This window comes from Acomys russatus, chromosome X, assembly GCF_903995435.1.
Source record: "Acomys russatus chromosome X, mAcoRus1.1, whole genome shotgun sequence".
In the NCBI taxonomy this organism is placed as follows: Eukaryota; Metazoa; Chordata; class Mammalia; order Rodentia; family Muridae; genus Acomys; species Acomys russatus.
The window spans coordinates 81,656,240-81,675,054 of record NC_067169.1 but is presented as its reverse complement, the minus strand read 5'-3'; the positions used below and the strand labels follow the sequence as shown (position 1 = coordinate 81,675,054).

Sequence of the window (18,815 nt, the reverse complement as noted above, 5' to 3'; positions counted from 1 at the left end):
CTGTGTCCTTGTTTTGGTTCCAGTTCGTAAAAAGCTTATATACTTGGTCATTTTCATTCATTCAATAAATATTTCTTGGGCACCTACTATGTGCTGTGTGATGCCCACTGGTGAATATAACACACGTTGTTCCTATATACCTGTTTCGATAAGTTCTATAAGGCCATGCTTGGTTTGCTAACCACTGTATCCTACTGCTTATCATAGAACCTGGGATATAGTAAATGAGCAATAAATGGTTGTTACTGAATGGTTTAATGATGGAATTGTGTTTTTGTTCATATCTCCATCTCAGTGATCTAAACAGTGTCCTATTCATAAAGGAGTGTGAATCAATGAGTATGCATGAGGGAGATAACCTCCCTGGGCAGTAACCTCTGAGAATGAAAGGCTGACACACTAAGTGCTGCCAACTCGAGGAGTGAGGTTGCTGTGAGTAAACTAGTGTTTGTTTAGTGACTCTTCTTCAGGAGTAAAAGAGAAAGGGAAGATGAGTGGTCATCACAAAACCAACCTGAATAAATTCCAGAAAGTACAAAATGTAACCAGGAAACTGCTGTACTTGAGAGTAAAACCAAACAGAAAAAAACCTTACTAAGAACTCCTTGTCAGTCTTTTCAAGAGCAATGGTGATTCAATTCAGCTGTAAAAAGAAGAGTGGGTCATAAGCTAAGAACAGAGCAAGTCTCAAGGAAGCAAGTTCTGGGTGTGGGTTAGGTCAGTACATACTTGTATGAACTAATGGGCACCTGGATGATCAGCGGGCCAGTGACCCTGCAGGACCAGCTATCAGGAGGGTTTGTTTGCCCATGGCTTGTGCTCACACATTAGCTGGCTCAACAATTTAGAGGCAAAGGCTGTGTTCTTAGTTCGCAAGGGCAATCTCAAGATAGAGCATGCTTCAGAATTCTGTACTGTGAATTAAAACTCATTTTAGGAGGCCTCTTAGGAATGAAGAATAGCCGTCTTCTCAAGAATTTTGATGGGCATGTCTTATGCGGACCATCATGCCTCATGATTTGTATCAGGAACTCCGTGCTCTAATTCAAAAGTCAGCGTGGGCTGGAGAGATGGCTCAGTGCTTAAGAGAGCTTGCTGCTCTTGTAGAGGGTCAGTTGCCAGCACACATACTGGGGAGCTTACAATGGCCTAGAACTCCAGCCTTGGGGGATCTGAGTCCTCTTCTGTTCCCTCAGGCACCTGCGTGTACATATGCACACATGCACATGGATAAAAATAAAATAGATCTTTTTAAAAGTCAGCGTAAGGTTGTCTGTAAGCTGGTATTCAAGAGGCTGAGGCACGAAGGTCCATAGTCAAGGCCAGCCTTGACTGCATAGTGAGAACATGTCTCAAAAGTCAAGTCGCATGTTTGGATAATAAACTAATTGTGAGAACTGACCTGAAAGTCTTGGGCATAGAAAAATTAGTTAATAAGTGAGGCATGAATAGCAATTGATTTTACTTATTGGTACTCAGTATTAAAGTGGGACTTTGTGCATGCTAAATATACATGACACTAGTGAACTGTAATGTGCATCCTAAATATACACACTAGTGAACTATAGCCCCCATTCAGTTTTGCAATGGAAAATAATCTTGTTTTATTTTGTTTTGTTTTTGGTTTTTTGTTTGTTTATTTATTTTGTTTTTCGAGACAGGGTTTCTCTGTGCAGCCTTGGCTGTCCTGGACTCGCTTTGTAGACCAGGCTGGTCTCGAACTCACAGTGATCCCCCTGCCTCTGCCTCCCGAGTGCTGGGATTAAAAGCAGACCCAGCAGAAAATAATCTTAAGACCAAATTTTTGTTAGTCAGCATTTTGGTGTGAATTGCCATAAACCCACTTATGGAGAATGTAGTACAAATGCATTGGTTGCTTTCTGCAAGCCAAACACATTCCACACATCTACCCTCTGTGTTCTGAAAGACAGGGAAGATTGAGAAAAAATGTCCACCTCCCCAGGTCTGCTCATACAGATGGACCCTGAAAACCCAAAGAGTTAGTGCAGTGTGCTGAGAGCAGTTTCCAGTTCTAGGGAATAGTATAATAATCACATGCTGGTAGCAGAAATCAGGAACACATGGGTAAAGCAGAAAGGTTAAAGTGAATATCCAACTGAAAGTACAAGGAACAGAATGAATGAAGAACTTGGCATTGCTTTGGGAGGTGCAGAATCAGAACACTGGCTGTTGAAATTTCCCAAACAGTCCCTACTTCAGGAAGTTAGCCTCAGAGGAGCACAGACTGAGCTCCTCTCTAGCAGCAGGACCTGGTGAATGATTAGTTTTCTTCCCCTCCCAGGAGTCTTACGGGAAAATGTAAAAGAGCGACTGCTATCATGTTCTTCCCAGCTTATTCTGTTTCTAGAACTGTACCCGTGGAAACTTACTCAAGATCTTCAGGGAAGTTAAACCTCGGGAGAGAATCTTGAAAAGTTTTGACCTGGAAAAGACAACGACCTGTCTAAATTAAATTCACATCCGTGGTAGAAAGTGCACTTTATTGGCCCAGTGACATGGCTTAGTGGGTAAAGGCACTTGCCACGAAGCGTAACAGCTTGTTCAATTCCTAGAACCCATATGGCAGAAGAGGAAAACCAACTCTCACTAGTTGTCTTCTGACCTCCACACATGCCCATGGTATGTGTATATATGTGGCATGTGTGCACATATGAGAGGGGGGAGGGAGGAAGGGAGATGGGGGGAAGGGGGGAAGGAGAGAGAGAGAGAGAGAGAGAGAGAGAGAGAGAGAGAGAGAGAGAGAGAGAGAGAGAGAATATAAATGCAATAAATTTTTAAAAAGAAAATTCACTTTGGGGATGAAGATATAACCTAGTTCGTTAAGTGCTTGTCTGGCAAACATGACTCCTTCATCAATTCCTAGCACCATAAAAAACAGGCATGGTTGCCCTTGCCATTCTTTTGACCTAAACACTTGGGAAGTAGAGACAGAAAGATCAGAAATTCAAGGCCATCTTCAGTTGCAGCTACTACATAAAGACATGGGAAGTTGAGTCCAGCCTGAACTAGAAAACATGTGTGTGTGTGTGTGTGTGTGTGTGTGTGTGTGTGTGTGTGTGTGTGTGTCTGTGTGTGTTATCTCTCCCTGTGCACTACAGACACTGACTGATATAGCCATTTAAGTCACCAGTATGTTTAGATATGAGTTAACCATTTTGAATTTACTGTATACCAAGATGCCAAGACTGCACACAGTATCTCTGTTTTACAGACAAGAAAATCAAGTGTAGAGAGTTGGCACGGCTTTCCCAAACTGTTAAGGAAAAATCTAAATCGAGGTATGTCCGACACCAGAAGCCCAGCTCTTTGACAAGTGCTCCATATAACCAGTCCAGTCTTTCTCCTGTCTGTAGAAATATGCTAAAAGGCAGCCCACACAGATAGGAGTGGTCCCAAATCACATACAATATTTAACTGCCCTCATGATCGGAAACCGTTCGCTTGTGTAATAATTATATCTCCAAACAACCTGGAAATTCATTTCCTCTTGACTGGGTTTTTCACTCGGGCTGTTCCTTGGCAGCTTTCCTGATAGCAAAACAGTCATTGGGATCCTGTTCCTACACTCTGGGAGGTCTTGGACTTGCTGCCCTCCTCCTGGAGTGTTCTCTCTGGCTTCTTTGAACCCCCCCTTTCCCAGACTCTGCTGAGTTGGGCAACTCTCAGGGAGTGAAGAAGTGACACTTGAGAACATGCGAGTTTATTATTACACAAAGAAGAGTAAAATTAACCACACAAGAGGTCATGGAATTGCTAATGGGATGATAGCACCCCCTTTCTTACCTGGCTGCCTTTTTCTTAGTTCTCTGCTGGCCTCATCTCTGAAGCTGCTGAATCATCCATTTGAAGGATGCAAGCATTGCTCCAAAGGAGCTCCTGCTCCCCACTGGTTCCCAATTACCCCTGTGTTGTTGTTGTTTTAAAGATTTATGTATTTATTATTTATACACTGTTCGGCTTGCTCACCAGAAGAAGGCATCAGATGTTATTATAGATGACTATGAGCCACTGTGTGGCTGCTGGGAACGGAACTCAGGACCTCTGAACCTCTCAATCTCTGAGCCATCTCCCTGGCTCCTTTCAGGACTACACCCCCAAAAAACAAACAAACAAACAAAAAACAAACTAGTGCAGTTTCTGTTGTCAGTGGCTGACTGTGTTTCTCTTCCCAGACAATGTACTTGATTTTTAAGTCGAGTATTTAGTGCCTTTAAACCAAGGGACTAGGCGATTCCCAGTATCATCAGATAGTCCTCTGTGGGAGCTGCTACTCCATTCTCTTTCGTCCTAGTGTGTCATTCCCCAACCAAGCTCAGGCAAAGCAGTTACAAGGAGAGCCTGCTCTTTTTACTTTTAGAGCTCTGCCCTTTCACTCCCGCTGAACTTTTTCAAATAGCTCAGAGTGATAAGTATAGATAGATGGTGTGTCTGGCACACTACTCCTTTGTCATTTAATATGCCATCCTGGTACCTACGATAGTTCTTTAAAGTATACAATGTTCTCAGAGTTCTCTCTCTGCAATCATGAGTGTTTGCAAAGTTCTTCAAAGCCCTTCTAGGTGACTTGTGAAGTGCTAAGAGGGTCATTCCGAAGAAACAGGACTTCAAGGATTACAAGAAAGCAGCAACTCTCTCCTCAAAATGTCTGGAGATGCACCCCTTGTATGGGGTTTCCTGCTTGGTCAAGTCCTGCTTGTCTTCCAGAGCACGGACTCTTGGAACAGAAAGCTGTGAGTGAAAGTTACGGTTTCCTCGTTCCCAGAAATGTGGTCAGCTGTGGGTAGGAGAGGGCGTGGTCAGATCATAGTCTCTATATTTTTGGACGCGATAACCACCTGCTAATCTTTTATCAGTTATCACACCACGACATTCAATGAGCAGTCACTTAGGGCAGAAGAGAAAGATATCCTGCTGCTGGACTTCCTGTTTGAAGTTTCCTTCCTTCTTGAGATAACAGCAGCTCTCATCAAAGCCAGAGAGCCGCTTGGCCAGGGAGACTAGGTTGAGCTAGGGCCAGGCTTCAGCCAGCTGAGGAGACAGAGACACTTTCAGAGTCTGTGAAACTAGACTCTGGTCTAGATCAGGAAGCTGCAAGAATGACGAGATCCTCTGCCCACTGGCCAGAGAGGGAGCAGTCGACCTTCACTGCAAAACCTCCTTTGCCTTCCTATAATACTACCCAGAACACGGAGCTCTGATAGCACTCTCTCTTCCTCATACATTTATGTTTCCACTCTAGTTCAGAGCCAAAAGGTCCCAGGGTACATGGATTGGCTGGCTCTGCTTCTGCTGCCTGGGCAACTTCCGAAGAACTACAGAAGGGGAGGGGATAAGGAGGGGAAGGCTGAGCCTCAGGGTCACTGAGCCTCAGGGTCACTCCCTCTCTTGGAGCCCTGCTCTGAAGGATCATGGCCTACCTATGTAGTTGAGCCCTGTTTCCTCCTACCAAGGCTCTTTATTCCCTTTCTCAAGCTCCCATAGAACTTCAGCCATAGGAAATAGGATTGTTTTTTTTTTTTTCCATCATCCTTCTCCATCCTTCCCAAGGTCACCCCATTTTTTAAAAAATGGGTTAGAGTTTAAATATTCTCCCCAGACACTCTTAGGTACCCCCCACCCCCATCTCTCAAGAGGCAGTCTGTGTTCTGCCTGGTGCTATAGTTCCGTGTACATGACTTTTCTTCCCACCTTAGTTGTCAACTTCCTCCAGGCATAGACTTTACATTGTCCACCGCTTTCACCCTCACAGCCCTTACTTGGTGCACCTTATCCTGACTGAGAGTTCAGGCTGCGTGCTGTGGCCTGGCTTACTGGCTGGCTCAAAGGCTGCTCAGTTAGGTGACTGTCAGGATAAAGGGCTCAGAAAGTTGGAGCTTGCTTTTCCACTGAGAAAGCAGTTTCTGTCTCCCCACCTCCATTAATGATCACATAATAATGGGTCACTAGGGCCCCAAGATGGGGAAAGCATGAGTCATGCTAGTATCATAGGAAAGAAAGAGGCCCAAAGCATCTCTCTTTGTACAAGGGTCAGAACCTTGAGGTGGGGGCATTAACACAATGGCCTTTACTATGCCCTTAGTCTATGCTTAATCTAAATTACTTTATGATGGAAAGGCAGTGTGGGAGCTGGAAACTGTTCGGTTTGGACCAGGATTCAGGAAATTTCTAGGAAACCATTCAGAGGAAGGCTTTCCTTGATCAACCAATCAGAGGGAACCTGGATTCTTCTTCTTCTTTTTAATCAGGCTGTGGCTTTTCTAACTGAGGAAGAACTTTTACTTCCTTCCACTGGAACTTTCTAGATTAGGGAAGGCTGTAGTTACCACCAGGACAGCCTCATTCTAAAACAAAGGACAGCTGTGTGGCTTACTTCCCTCATAAGCTCTTCTATTCCGTGGCAGACACAGAGGGGAGTCCGAAAATTGGAAGAGCCATGGGCCATCACATACTTTCTGAGGTTTACAATCCCTGACCTGTGTTACTGTAGTTTCCCAGCTTGTAAGCCAGATTTTGACACTCTGCAATCTTAGATGTTTTACTCACCTCCTTGGTGCTCCATTTCATCTCCTGTGAAAAGCCAGCTTCACCAAGGTGTTTGTTTACAGGACGAAAGTGCCTTAGACAGATGGTGAGTAATCGGAGTCATACTGAGGAGTCACCAAGACGTTGTTGTCAAAGCAAGCCCATCTTTCAGCCTCCAATTGTCCCCAGTCAAGCACTGGGGATTCTGGTACCAGATAAGAGATGACTTCTTACTATGCAGTGGGCCCTTCTCCTCCCCTGCCTTTCCCTCTAAATGGACTTGGATGCTGTCTCCAACCCTGTACACCAAAGAAGATCCACTTTAGAAGTGCAAGGCCAGTGCCTCCTAAATTCAAGGACTGGCTACGCTGAATCTCATTGGGCCTCATTACTATTAGTATTGTATTAATATTCTTATTATTAGGCTTTATTATCTCCTTATGAAGTCAAATCACTGGTGTCCCAAACTCCTCCAGAGTTAGAGGACTTAAAACCAAGGTGTTCGGTCTTAGAGGACGACTCAGCATCCCCCTAGTCAGATGGCTGACATGATAGGAGTGGGCAGAAGTAATGCTTGATAAATTCCCACTTTTCCAGATCTCCTTCATGGGTGACAGGGAGCCTGTGTGACCCATGTTACTTTGCTGGCCATAAGTACATTTCTTTAGACTGCATGGGAACTTCTAGAGTGCTATTCTTACCAGCTGTGAATATTGTTGGATCAGCAAGATCCTATTTTCAGAGTCAAGAGACTAAGGCACTAACTCCAGCTGTGTAGCCCTGGGAAAACCTTTACTTGTGTGCATCTTAGTTTTCCTATATGCCAAATGGAGATAGATAATCGGATCAGCTTCCACTTCCTCATGTTAGTGGGTTGGAGAATGAAAGGAATAAGCATATAACAGTTTAATAACTAGCCCCAACTAAGAGATTTTCAAAAAAAAATATTTTCTGAAAAAGGATGAACCCTGGGCAAGATGAAGGACTCCATTTCTTTTGTGAGGGGCATTGTCATGTGTTCTGATTGTCTTCACAATACCTGGACGTTTCTGTGAACCTTTGTGCACAGAAAGATAGGTTCCCACTGCCTCCCTTAACCCAGTTCCTTTCCATTCACATATGCCCTGTCTTAGTTGTCTTTTAATCAATACAACAGTTACACAATCAGCAAGCATTTATTGATCATCTTGTGTGTGCCCAGCACTGTTACAGTCTTGGATATACATACGGACAGGCCTAAGATATGGCAACTGCCCTCCAAGTACTTACAGTGAAATTTAGAGATCATAACAAATAGACACACACACACACTCCAACACACACATGCATTTTCAAGAACTATAAACTATCAATCAAAATTATGAATAATAAGTATTAAGCAATGTATATATATTGGGAGTTGGAGGAGGAAGAGGTAAGAGCAGGAAGGAGTGGTCAGAGCAGGGTCAGTGAAAGAGGCGATGCTGAGCATGGGGACAACTTAGCTAAGAGGAAATGGCTCCCAGGTCAGAAAAACAACTGGAACACAAGTCATATGGTGGAATTAGGAAAGGCCCGGTGCCGCAGTTCTGACGAGGTGTGCTGGCATCTTCTGAAGCTGGACATTAAGCTGGCAGGGAGGAACGTCTCTGGTTTATGTCCCCCACCACCCCCACAGAGGAAATGGAGCATTTTAAGACCTTGGAGGTGAAAGTGTTTGAGCGAGAATCATCCTCTCTGTTCTTCCACCTCAAGCACAGTCTCAGGCAGCAGCTCCCCTAGCACTCAGGTCCTAAAGGCAACACCCTGGTCGAATGTTCCGCACTGGAGACTTGGCATACCTGCAAGAATAGCTTCGGATGGATGATGATGCAGGTTATTAAAAGTGACAAAGCACAGCTGTCTCGTGCTATGGTCTTTCAGAGGCTCTGCAATGCTGAGTCTACCCCAGGGGGGTTGTTTTTTTCCATTAAATCTAAAGTTTCTAGTAAAGAAGACTCTCCAAAACAGTAGGAACACACACAGCAGCCACCGTACATGTCCAGCTCTTTGATACTGAAGTCCCTTATTCATTCTTGGCCAGGGCTAAGGAGTAGTAACATGCACAGTCCTCTTTAGCGCCCATGTTGAAGGGCAGTACTAGAAATTCTGGCTTATTGTCCCTCAAGGAAACCCTTGTCTAGGGCTCCAAGTCTTGTGGTTTAGCCAGGAGGCTAGGTCAGACACCCCAGAGGGAGACAGAGGTTTCGGTGGCAGCTGTTAACTGCAGCTTCTTGGCAATTCCTTGGTGGAGTCAGAATGCAGCAGCCTTGCGCTTTCCTGTAGCTATGCTTCCATCCCTGGCCCATAAACATATGGGAATTATAAGAAATGTCCTGAGACGTGAGTCTCATGGTTTGGGTCGGGGGGTGGGGGTCCCAAGTTGCCTCCCATCCTGCACGCCGTTTAATTGCTCTCCGCTGGGTGCCGTGAGAGCTTGCCTTCAGTTCCTTGAGAAACCAGTCTCGCTGCATTCACACCAAAATTGGGAGAGAGGCGTCAGGGCCCATTACTGACCAATCCATTTCTTTGGATGGAGGTTTGAGAAGGGAGCTAGAGACATGCTCTGCAGAAGCCACCCCTCTTTCTTCTCTCTGTCCCCCAGCAATTGAGTTAAGAGCCAACCTCAGCCTGAGGAAGGGGGGAGTCTTTTGATCAGAGGTTTTTCAGTCAATGGGATATTATTAGTGGACCGGAGGAGAGATCTCCAGGTAAACCAAAGCGTAGGAGAGTGGCAAGGATGGGATTTGGAGTTTTAGGTTCAACATTCAACGCATAGGAGGTGTCTTGGTGAGGCAAGATGAGGGAAATAGAAAAACTGGCTTGGTGAGTGTCCTTGGCAATTCAACCTACATGCTGTCACACCAGTTCCCATCTCTGCCTTTACTGCATCCAATGGTCAAAGTCAGTCTATCCTCAGCAGCACCGTACACATGATTCAGTGGCAATGTCCTTTGCCTGTGACCCTGGGGGCATTGTCCACTACATTTTTTTATAGTCCCAGCCACCACCCACCACCCACCCCACCCCCAGCTCTGGCCCCTGGTTCTTCACACATACCCAGTCAGGCTGTAGGAATTGAACTCACTCTTGGCTTTGGGCTGTTGACCAGGCCTTGGAGAGCTCCTAGTGGCAAGAGGCTGTGCCTGGTAGCCATCATAGTAGTTGGTACGGTTTCCCTGAGGTGAGCAGGAAAAGCAGAGGATGACTCCAGCTACCAAAGAGAACAGAGCTGAAATAATGCCCAAGTAAAGGGCCTCTCCAATCTCAAATTTCATGCTGTCAGGAACCAGTGGTGAGTAGAAGTCCCGAAGGATGCCGTGAAGATTCCAGGCAACTGGGATAAAACCCAGGATTCCGCCAAGGATGAAGAAGACTCCACCCACCACAGCCACTCTGTCCTTAGCTCGAGATTCCCGGCAGAACACTGTGCATCTCATGCCCACCACAGAGATAATGCAAGCCAGTGAGGACATTGCACTGGATGTCACCATCATGGCCTGGGCAGCCTGGATGTCAGCCGGAAGTCCTAAAAGGGTACTGTAGATATCACACTGGGTGATGCCTGTGCTGTGTGTGGCACACTCCATCCAGAGGCCCTTGGAAAAGCCGACCGCCGTCACAATGCTGGCACCGACATAAGAACTTGTCCGCCAGTTGGGAAGCAGCATGGCAATCGATGTGCCTAATAGCCCCAAAAGGCCTAGGATATAGCCCACCAGTTGGACACCAAGGGAGGCCATGGCAGACCTCTCAGTGGAAGTATCTTCGGAGCCCGTTCGCTTGTCTTTTTGGCTGCTGCTCTTGCTTCTTGGACCTCGGGGCCTCTAATCCCTCATCTCACAGTGTCTCTGGCAAGCTGACTTCTTTCCTCCTTACAAGTATCTGTGGGTGGCCACAAGCCGGCTCAAGAAGGCATCTAGAAAACTTTAAAAAAAAACCATAAACCAGATTAAATATTGACCAGAAGCTTATGAGAAACCAGAAAACACTGGATGCCTTTTGACCTTTGTTATCTTTTAAAATAACACATGAGAAAGAAGAAAAAAAAAACTTTGGAAGTAGAGCCAAAATGTCATCACCTCCTGCGTAGGCACATGCTTTAGGTTGGCAGTCAGACAAAGGCAAGGGCCAGACAGGTGGCTGCTTTCCGAGAAGGTAGTGATGGCAATAGCAGTTGTGGTGTGTTAACTCCACTGCTAGTCTCCAAGCCCTGCTATTTAACATATTACCAAGCAACCACACCACAGGGCCCCTCAATTGCAGACTGAGGCCAAACTCCAGGAGACTGGATTGTGTTGGACAAGTCTTAGAATGTGTCCTTGGACTCCAGTTTGTTAGAGGCTGCTTGAATTCCCTAAGGGACTGAAGAAGGGTGGCACAGCCCTAAATATTTTGCCTGTGGCAAATAACATACTTTTCAGGGCAGACTGGGGTGGGTAACAAAGCTTTCTGCCCATTCTCTGAGAGATCAGGTCTTTCTAGCTTTGGCCAGATCCCTCCCTGGAAGTTAGCATAAGGATCCCCCCACCCAAAGGTATAACACACCAGGTCCTTCCTGTCTCCTCTCCTAAGTGATGGTCCCATGACCAACCTCTCAAATGACATGGGAGGGCTCCAGAGAAAAGCGGTTCCAGGTCCCAGGACTCCTTGAGGTCCCCAGCAGTCAGAGATGGTACAGAAGTTGGAGGGAAGGAAAGCTGCTCCAGAATTAGAGGGCTTTACAAGCGGCAGGCAGGAATTCAACGATAAATAGAATTGTGCAGCGTTCCGAGATTTTTCACTCTTTCCAAGGCTCGGGACACAAAAGTTGAAACTATACACCTCCCCCTACCTTCTCCTAGACTAGTCACCCCACTCATTTTTACCCCAATACAACCCTGCTACTCCATCTTCACTTCCCTCCAAATCTCTCTGCTGGGGGCTGGAGAGATAGCTCAGTGCTGAAGAGCACTCATTGCTCTTCCAGAGGACCCAGGTTCAATTCCCAGCCTCTACATGGGGGCCTCAGAACGGTCAGTAATTCTAGTTCCAGGGGATCTGATTCCCTCTTCTGGGCTCTGAGGACACCTGGCACATACAGGCAAAGTGCTCATACTCATAAAATAAAACAAACAAATATGTTCAAATGGCTCTTTGCCATTGCTCAGGAATCCATTCTTCTCTGAATTAAAACTCCAGAGAAGAACAAGCACCCCCTACCCCGTTACCTAATCTATTTCCTATCCAAATGTGAATTTTCAGTAGGAGCTCTCATAACAGTCAACACAGGTGATAGGAATAGTCTAATACAAAGCTCTGTGAGGACGAGGTTGGCATCTAGCATGGTGGGAGCATGAAAAAATCTTACGGCAACTTCAAGTTTGGCATATTCAAATGAACATAGCACCTCTCTCTCTCTCTCTCTCTCTCTCTCTCTCTGTCTCTCTCTCTCTCTCTCTCTGTCTCTGTCTCTCTCTCTCTCTCTCTCTCTCTCTCTCTCTCTCTCTCTCTCTCTCTCTCTCTCTCTCTCTCTCTCTCTGTCTCTCTCTCTCTCTCTGGACCTCCAGATCAGTTCCTGCCTGGGTCCCATGTTATCGGCCAATGGTAGCCCTCTCCATCCAGACCAATATTCCCCGGAGTGACCCCTGACACCCTGTCCCTATTTATCCCTGCATCTTATAATTATGAAGTTCCACTAGTTCTATCTCCTGCACTTTCTCTAAATGGGTGACTCTTGTTTCTCGTTTCCACCACTGTTTGTTTGTTTGTTTTAGGTTTTTCGAGACAGAGTTTCTCTGTGTAACAGTCCGGGCAGTCCTAGACTCACTTTTGTAGACCAGGCTGGCCTCGAACTCACAGCGATCCTCCTGCCTCTGCTTTCTAACGCAGAAGTTGCTCATTCTTCCTTTCTTGCCTGGGAGAAATAATCATTTATTAACTGGCCTTACTTCCAGTCCTTCCTCTTCCAACTCAGTCTCCATATTGTTGCCATGATGATCTTTCAATATATTAATCTGATGAAGTCATTACTTGAATGTGTCGACATGTACCCACACGTGGCTGTATGGATACACACACACACACACACACACACACACACACACACACACACACACACACACACGTTTACCGGTGTGTGTGTGTAGGAGGGTACTTGGTGCATGAACCTGTGGAGACCAGACATTGACTTGGTGTATCCTCCTTGATTTTTCTCCATCTTATGTTTTAGACTTTTTTGGGTTTTTTTTTTTTTTGATGCTTTTTATTTTAGAATGCATCTGTGCCTCCCTATGTGTGCATGTAGAGGTCAGAGGGCTACTTGTGGGGAGTTGGTCCTCCTCTTCCACCATGTGAGTTGCTGTGGTGCTCAAATGCAGGTGGGTAGACTTGGCAGCAAGTGCCTTTCCTCACTGCACTATATCATTTCCCTCTGTCTTTTTTTTTTTTTAAAATGGTCTTTCTCTGAAGCTAGAGTGTGTTGTCTTGGCTAACAAGCAAAGCCCTGTGATCCGCTGCCTCCTCCTCTTCCACCCGAAGTGCACACAGCTCCACACCCAGATTTTCCGTTTTGACATTGTTCTTGCACGTCTGAACTCAGGTTCTCGTGCTTTCACAGCAAGGTGCTTCTCGAAGACATTCCAGTGGCTCACATTGGCCCAAGGATAAAGTCCAAACTTGTTTGCATTTCCTGACCTCCTCAGAGTTGCCTCTTGCCACTCACCTGCTCATGCTCCATACTCTGGCTGAACTAAAGTACGGTCAGCTCTTCTATCATGTCATGCGGTGTTTGGCTCCCGTGGCTGGGCACAGGCTGTACTATAAGGAATGCCTCAATTTATTGGCTAGCTCTCATCCTAGACATGGTCCAGTGTCCCTCTTTTCAATTGTCTCTAAAGATTTATTTGTTTTTATCTTTATGTGTGTAAATGTCTTGCTCGTGGGGGTGTCTGTGTGCCCATATGTGCATGGCCCTTGGGTCCCAAAGGAAAGCATTGGATTCCCTGGAACTGGAGGTATAGATGGTCCTGAGCCACTGTGTTGGTGTGGAGATTTGAACCTGGGTCCTCCAGAAGAGCACCCAGTACTGTTAACCACTGAACAGTTGCTCCAGGACACACTTCTATATTCTTATAGTACCTTACAGTAATATAGTACCAATTCATTCATCTATCCCATTATCATCATAACAATAATAATAGCAACGTACATATTGTGTTTTTCCTTCTTCTCTGTTGTTTTGTTTAGAGACAGCATTTCACCATGTAGACCAAGCCTTTCTGCAACCCACTGTGTAGCACAAACAAGCCTCAAACTCATGGTCATTTTGACTCATCCATGCAAGCACTAGGAATACAGGCATGCAGCATTATACCAGACTATATGATGTTCCTTGTGTGACTATTACAAGCACTTTTTATATGTGTTAATTCATTTAATTATCAACTATTCCAGGATAGATATACTGATAATCTCTACTATATAATAGATGCCAAAACCAAGCTCATGACATACTTGCATTATATTGTAATTTCCTATTTAGGCTCATTTTTCCCTCTGCTGGTACATGAGCTACTTGGTGACATTTATCTCATTTATGTCTGTCTCTCATGTGCCTTACACATGGCTGGTAGCAGTGCCGATGGTTTCTATGCAAAACAATGCCAAGCAGGTGTCAACGCACGTTTACCAAGCTCTGCCATCATCAGCTGTGACAAGGGGCAAGGCCTTTTCTGGCACCGGCTTTCTTCCGCTAGTCTGGTCGCAACTGTGCCTATCCAGGTCCCTCCCCCATACCTCCTCATCACGGAGCCATTACTGTCAGCTTTGACCCTTCTTCTTTTCAGCCAACTTCCTTTACCCATTTAATATCGATAACACTCTTTGACCTCTGCAGACACTTTGCTGCTTGCTGCAGCCCTGCTTCTGCCATCCACTGAGAAAGCTGCCACCAAAGTTAATCCTTTCCTTATTCTAACACCTCATATTCATTTATCTGCCAGTTTACCTTGCCCCTCCCTTCAGAAAACAGACTTCTCTATTGCTTCCTACAGTGCTCCTTCCAATGTTGCCATTCCTCTTTCTCTCCTTTTAGAGATGGGCCTTTAACACGTAACTGTGACTGCCTTGGTCCTCACTATGTATCCCAGGATCTTTTTGCCGTAGCTTCACAATGGCTGTTAAATCTATACCTCTCTCGGGTTAAAACCATACCAAAAAAGATCTCTCTTTTGAACGCAAGGCTTGCTGAATTTGGAATGACCACCCATGGATGTATTAATGGCACCTGAAACTTGACATATTCAAAACTGAATTTTCTTCCTCTCTTCCTTTCCCATCCTCAAACCACTCCTCATTCGCTATGCCCTATCTCTATACTATAACCACTTCTCCAGTAACCCAAGCCAGTAGGCTTTGATTCTTCAGCCTTTCTGTCTTCTTTATTTATTTTTTTCTTCTTTTTGAGATAGGGTCATGCTACATAGCCCAGGCTGACCTTAAACTTGTGGCAACCCTTTCACTTCAGCCTCTGAACATGGGAATTATAGGGATGAGCCACCACAACTGGCTTCCTCACATTTTCTTGACTTATAATCATATTAAAGTCTTTCCAGTCTTCAAAATAAAACACAAATTTATCTATTTCTCTCCATCGACACTGCCCGACCCTTTTTAAGACCACATAGTCAATATCTCTTATCCACTGGAAATCACAGAGGCCCCTCTGATTTGTCTCTCTAACTCTACTTCTGCCTTGCCCCTGCAGCCAGTCACCATGTAGTTATGTCGGCTCTTTCTAAAGTATAAATCCAACCATGCTACACTTTGCCATGCTTAAAAGACTTTAGGAACTTTTGATTCTTTTCAAGTTGAGCTTCAGCTTCAGTCTCCTAGGAAACTAGCAAAAGCTCTCTATTGTCTGACCTCATGCTTTTCTCCTGAGTTTCATCTCTAACCATTAACCTCCCATTTCATGCCTTATGCCTCTAGACTGAACTCCACGTACGTGTACTTCAATTCATCTGTAACTGAGTAGTTGCAGTTCTCTATATCTGCCTTGCCAGCCACCATTTGCCTGGAGAGCTGCTGGTCATTCTTTAGTGCTTTGAGCATCCTTTTCTGAGAACTGTTCTTGGGCCTTCCTCCACTCCTAGCCCAGGGTGAGTTAAATACCTTTTCTTCTCTTCTGACACACAGAAAAGTGGAGCACAGCCTTGAAGTTTTTGTTAGGAAAGAACTCCTGGCTCTCAGAGAAGGAGCTTAGGCCTCAGATTTCTTGGGATGGCAACAGAAAGAAACAGTCCAGCTTGGGCTACAGTGTGGGTTTGGGTGGGTGGGTGGGGAGTTCCAGGTCAGTATCAGCTACATAGCAAGACTTTGTCACAAAACAAAACAAAAACAAAAACAAACAAACCAAAACCCAAAAACCAAAAAACCCAAGCAAACAAAAACAAAACAGCAGGCCTCATTTCCCCAAAGGAATCAAAGCTTCTCCAGGAGGAAAACCTATCCTGGCAGCATGGTAGTCATGGAAGGAAAGTTGAGTCAAGAACCAGCCCTTACTAAGGACTGGCATCTTCAGAGAGGGTGTCACCGTAGCTCAGCAGGAAGAAAAGACACGGTCAGGGTTTATTCCAATGGGGGAAAGTGGCTGCCTGGAAGTTAATTCTCCCTTAGGGTCAGGAAGTCCAGCTTGACAAACTAGCAAGTGGCTGGTGGGGAGGCTAGCTCCTGGATGCATCTTGGGTGAGCAGTAGCAGCACTGTGAAGATAAGGGCCCAGGCTGAGTGTCAAAAGATTTAGGGTCTGGTCTCAGTTGTGCCTAGCTAGAACCTGTTGAAGAAATCCACTGAGTTCGTTATTCCTGACTTCGCTTTGTCTAGAATCAGATAGTGGAGACAGAGGGGCCATTTTAACAAATACAGATGTAGGGGTTCTCCTAAAAGCTAGGTACAGAGATTTTGGGGGTACAGACCCTCTAGGCCTTGCTAGATGGATTTGTCCACCTGGAGTGAAGCCAACATCCTCCGTGGCTAAAAGCTGGCCAAGAAAGTTTCCCCCTGGATCTTTCCCTAATCTTCCTTAGGGGAGGGATTGGAACTGCAGGAGAGGATTAAGAAGGTTAAGACTGACAGCAGCTCCTGACTTAACTCCTTCTCACCAGGGCAGCTGCCTTGGCAGTCTCCCCATCTACAGTGCCCAGTATGTTTCCATTGACAATCCTCTGAAAAGCAGGAGTGTGATAGCACCATTTGGAGCCTCTGGCTCAAGGAAGGGACCTGATATAGTCTTCTGTTAGGAACGGAAGCCATTAGAACCTGTTTGCTGGTCATCCTCATTTCTCCACCCCTTGATTTTACAGCGCCTCAGCCTCAGAGGAATCTGAGATAGTTACACCCTAGCCTGTAGCTACTCCCACTGCCCAAGGGCTTGAGTACGTGGCAAAGCTATCACTTTGCAATCCACCTTTCTGCATCAGTTGATAAAATGACAGCTAAGGGAACTGTACCTAGAGTAAGAGATTTTATAATTGTCTTTACAAAGAGATTTATTTTTGTCGTGATCACCAAAGTGAAAGCAAGCGTACTTTAAAGCACTGGGAAACACAGGGAAGAAGGATTTACGAAACAAACAAAAAACCCACTGCTGTCTCCCTACTTATAAATACTGTGAATGTTTTGACTCTGACTCCATTTTTAAAAACGCTTGAAAATAACAGTGCCGAAGGTGGGATTTCTTTTGTGGAGAGCGATTGAGGGGCTTAAAAGGAGAGTCATGGGGAACCCACCTTCTGCTGCCCTTTGAACTCTCGTGCCCAGGAGTGTGTTGGAGCTTCCCATCCTGCTAATCCTGTGGTCCAGAGAAAGAGAACGCTCTAGGTCCTTTCCTCCGTATTCTCCCTAGTTCTTTTATTTCAAATGATCTGATCTGAAGACCTGACCGGCTTGTCCTCCACCATAAAAGATGACAAACCTTGCCAAAACTTGAAGAAAACACATAGCGCCATGTGCCCACTTCCATACCTTTCCCTCAGCATCCCAAGGTAGCCTACCCTGACTCCATCATGGGCTCCAGTAACTGCAGGTAAGTTGAAAAAACTACCCACCTACATGAGTCTGCAGGGTAGCAGCTGTATCAGGATACTTACAGAGCAGATACTCGCAGAGCTGTTCTTTGGTAGCGCTTCCGAAGAGATGCTCCTGGGGACAGAGGTCCTGAGAAAGGCAAGCTGGGTCCAAGGGGCCACAGGCTGTGGTGATAAGGGATTTCTAATTATTTGCCACAGCTTTTCAAAAATCCACCTGTAAATCTGAGCCTTCTTACAGAGCTTGGAAAAGATTGAGGTACTCTTAAAAATGTTCGGTGGGTTTTATGTTTACCCTGTCAAAAACTCCAGCTGGGCTTTTGTGTGAACTCCTCCGTGAGGCCAGGGGAAACCTTGTGGGGAGGGGGATTGGGGCCAAGGAGGAATTTAGAACATTCCTGCTTTGGGGGGAGGGGAGAGAAGGGTGTTCTGTTATGCCCATTAGGTGTCCCTGGCTTGCAGCCCCAAGGCTCAGCAGGAAGTAAGCCTTCATAAACACAGCCTGGGTGAACTAGGGCCCAAGTGGCCTAGCACAGCAGTTCTTAACTCATTGTGGCTCTTTGGTAAGGTCCCCAGCCCTACTCTACCTCCAAGGCAAACCTCCCAAGGGAGAACATGTGTACCTGGGTTTTGTTATCATATTTTTTAAGGTGAATACCTGGCCTCTGACAGGCCCAACAAACTAGGCTCAACTATTGTCTCTGAGACACAAATTGAAGTCACAAGTTGTACCAAAAAGCAGAGAAAGGAGATGTTATTCACTATGGGCACTTTGGGAAGAGGAAGAAATAAAGGGGCTCAGGGAATTTGCAAGTCCATCTTCAGGGTGTTGACATGAGGATTAGGCTTCTGTAGATGGCATGCATGATTGAGCAAGCCCGGGCAAGGTGCAGGCCTGTCCATCATTGACTGTGTGTTGTCTCTAGCTCCTCCCTGTCCAGCAAAGTGGGAATGTAAGTCATGTGAAATCTCTTCCTGGGAAGCAAATTCTGCTTTTGCCTGGCAAAGGCTTCAGCCTCCTTCTTTCACCAGGCTTCAGCTTGGCCTTTCTTCCATCATGCGACCCCTTGGGGAGACTTTAATTCTTTCTGGCTGATCATTTCGATAGCCTGATAGCCAAAGGGAGAGACATAAATATCTCTCTTTAAAATATATATCTCTGGGCTAGGGAATGTACTAGCTCAGCTGG

At 45.6% G+C, this 18,815-nt stretch overlaps 1 protein-coding gene across 1 annotated transcript; it reads right to left on the bottom strand.

The window, feature by feature from the left end:
• Positions 1 to 6,426: 6,426 nt before the first annotated feature.
• Positions 6,427 to 10,380, bottom strand: Cldn2 (claudin 2). Its single transcript, XM_051141270.1, has 2 exons — positions 9,622 to 10,380; positions 6,427 to 6,842 (listed from the first exon to the last, which is right to left on the bottom strand). The coding sequence occupies exons 1-2, from the start codon at positions 10,302 to 10,304 to the stop codon at positions 6,677 to 6,679; spliced, it is 849 nt and encodes a 282-aa protein (XP_050997227.1). The 5' UTR covers positions 10,305 to 10,380; the 3' UTR covers positions 6,427 to 6,676.
• Positions 10,381 to 18,815: the final 8,435 nt, after the last annotated feature.

Coding starts and splice junctions, on each gene's coding strand:
- Cldn2 (XM_051141270.1), bottom strand. CDS start 10,304: ATGGCCTCCCTTGGTGTCCAACTGGTGGGCTATATCCTAGGCCTTTTG. Junction 6,843..9,621: donor AATTCCTACAGCCTGACTGG/GTATGTGTGAAG, acceptor TTTGGTGTACAG/GGTTGGAGACAGCATCCAAG.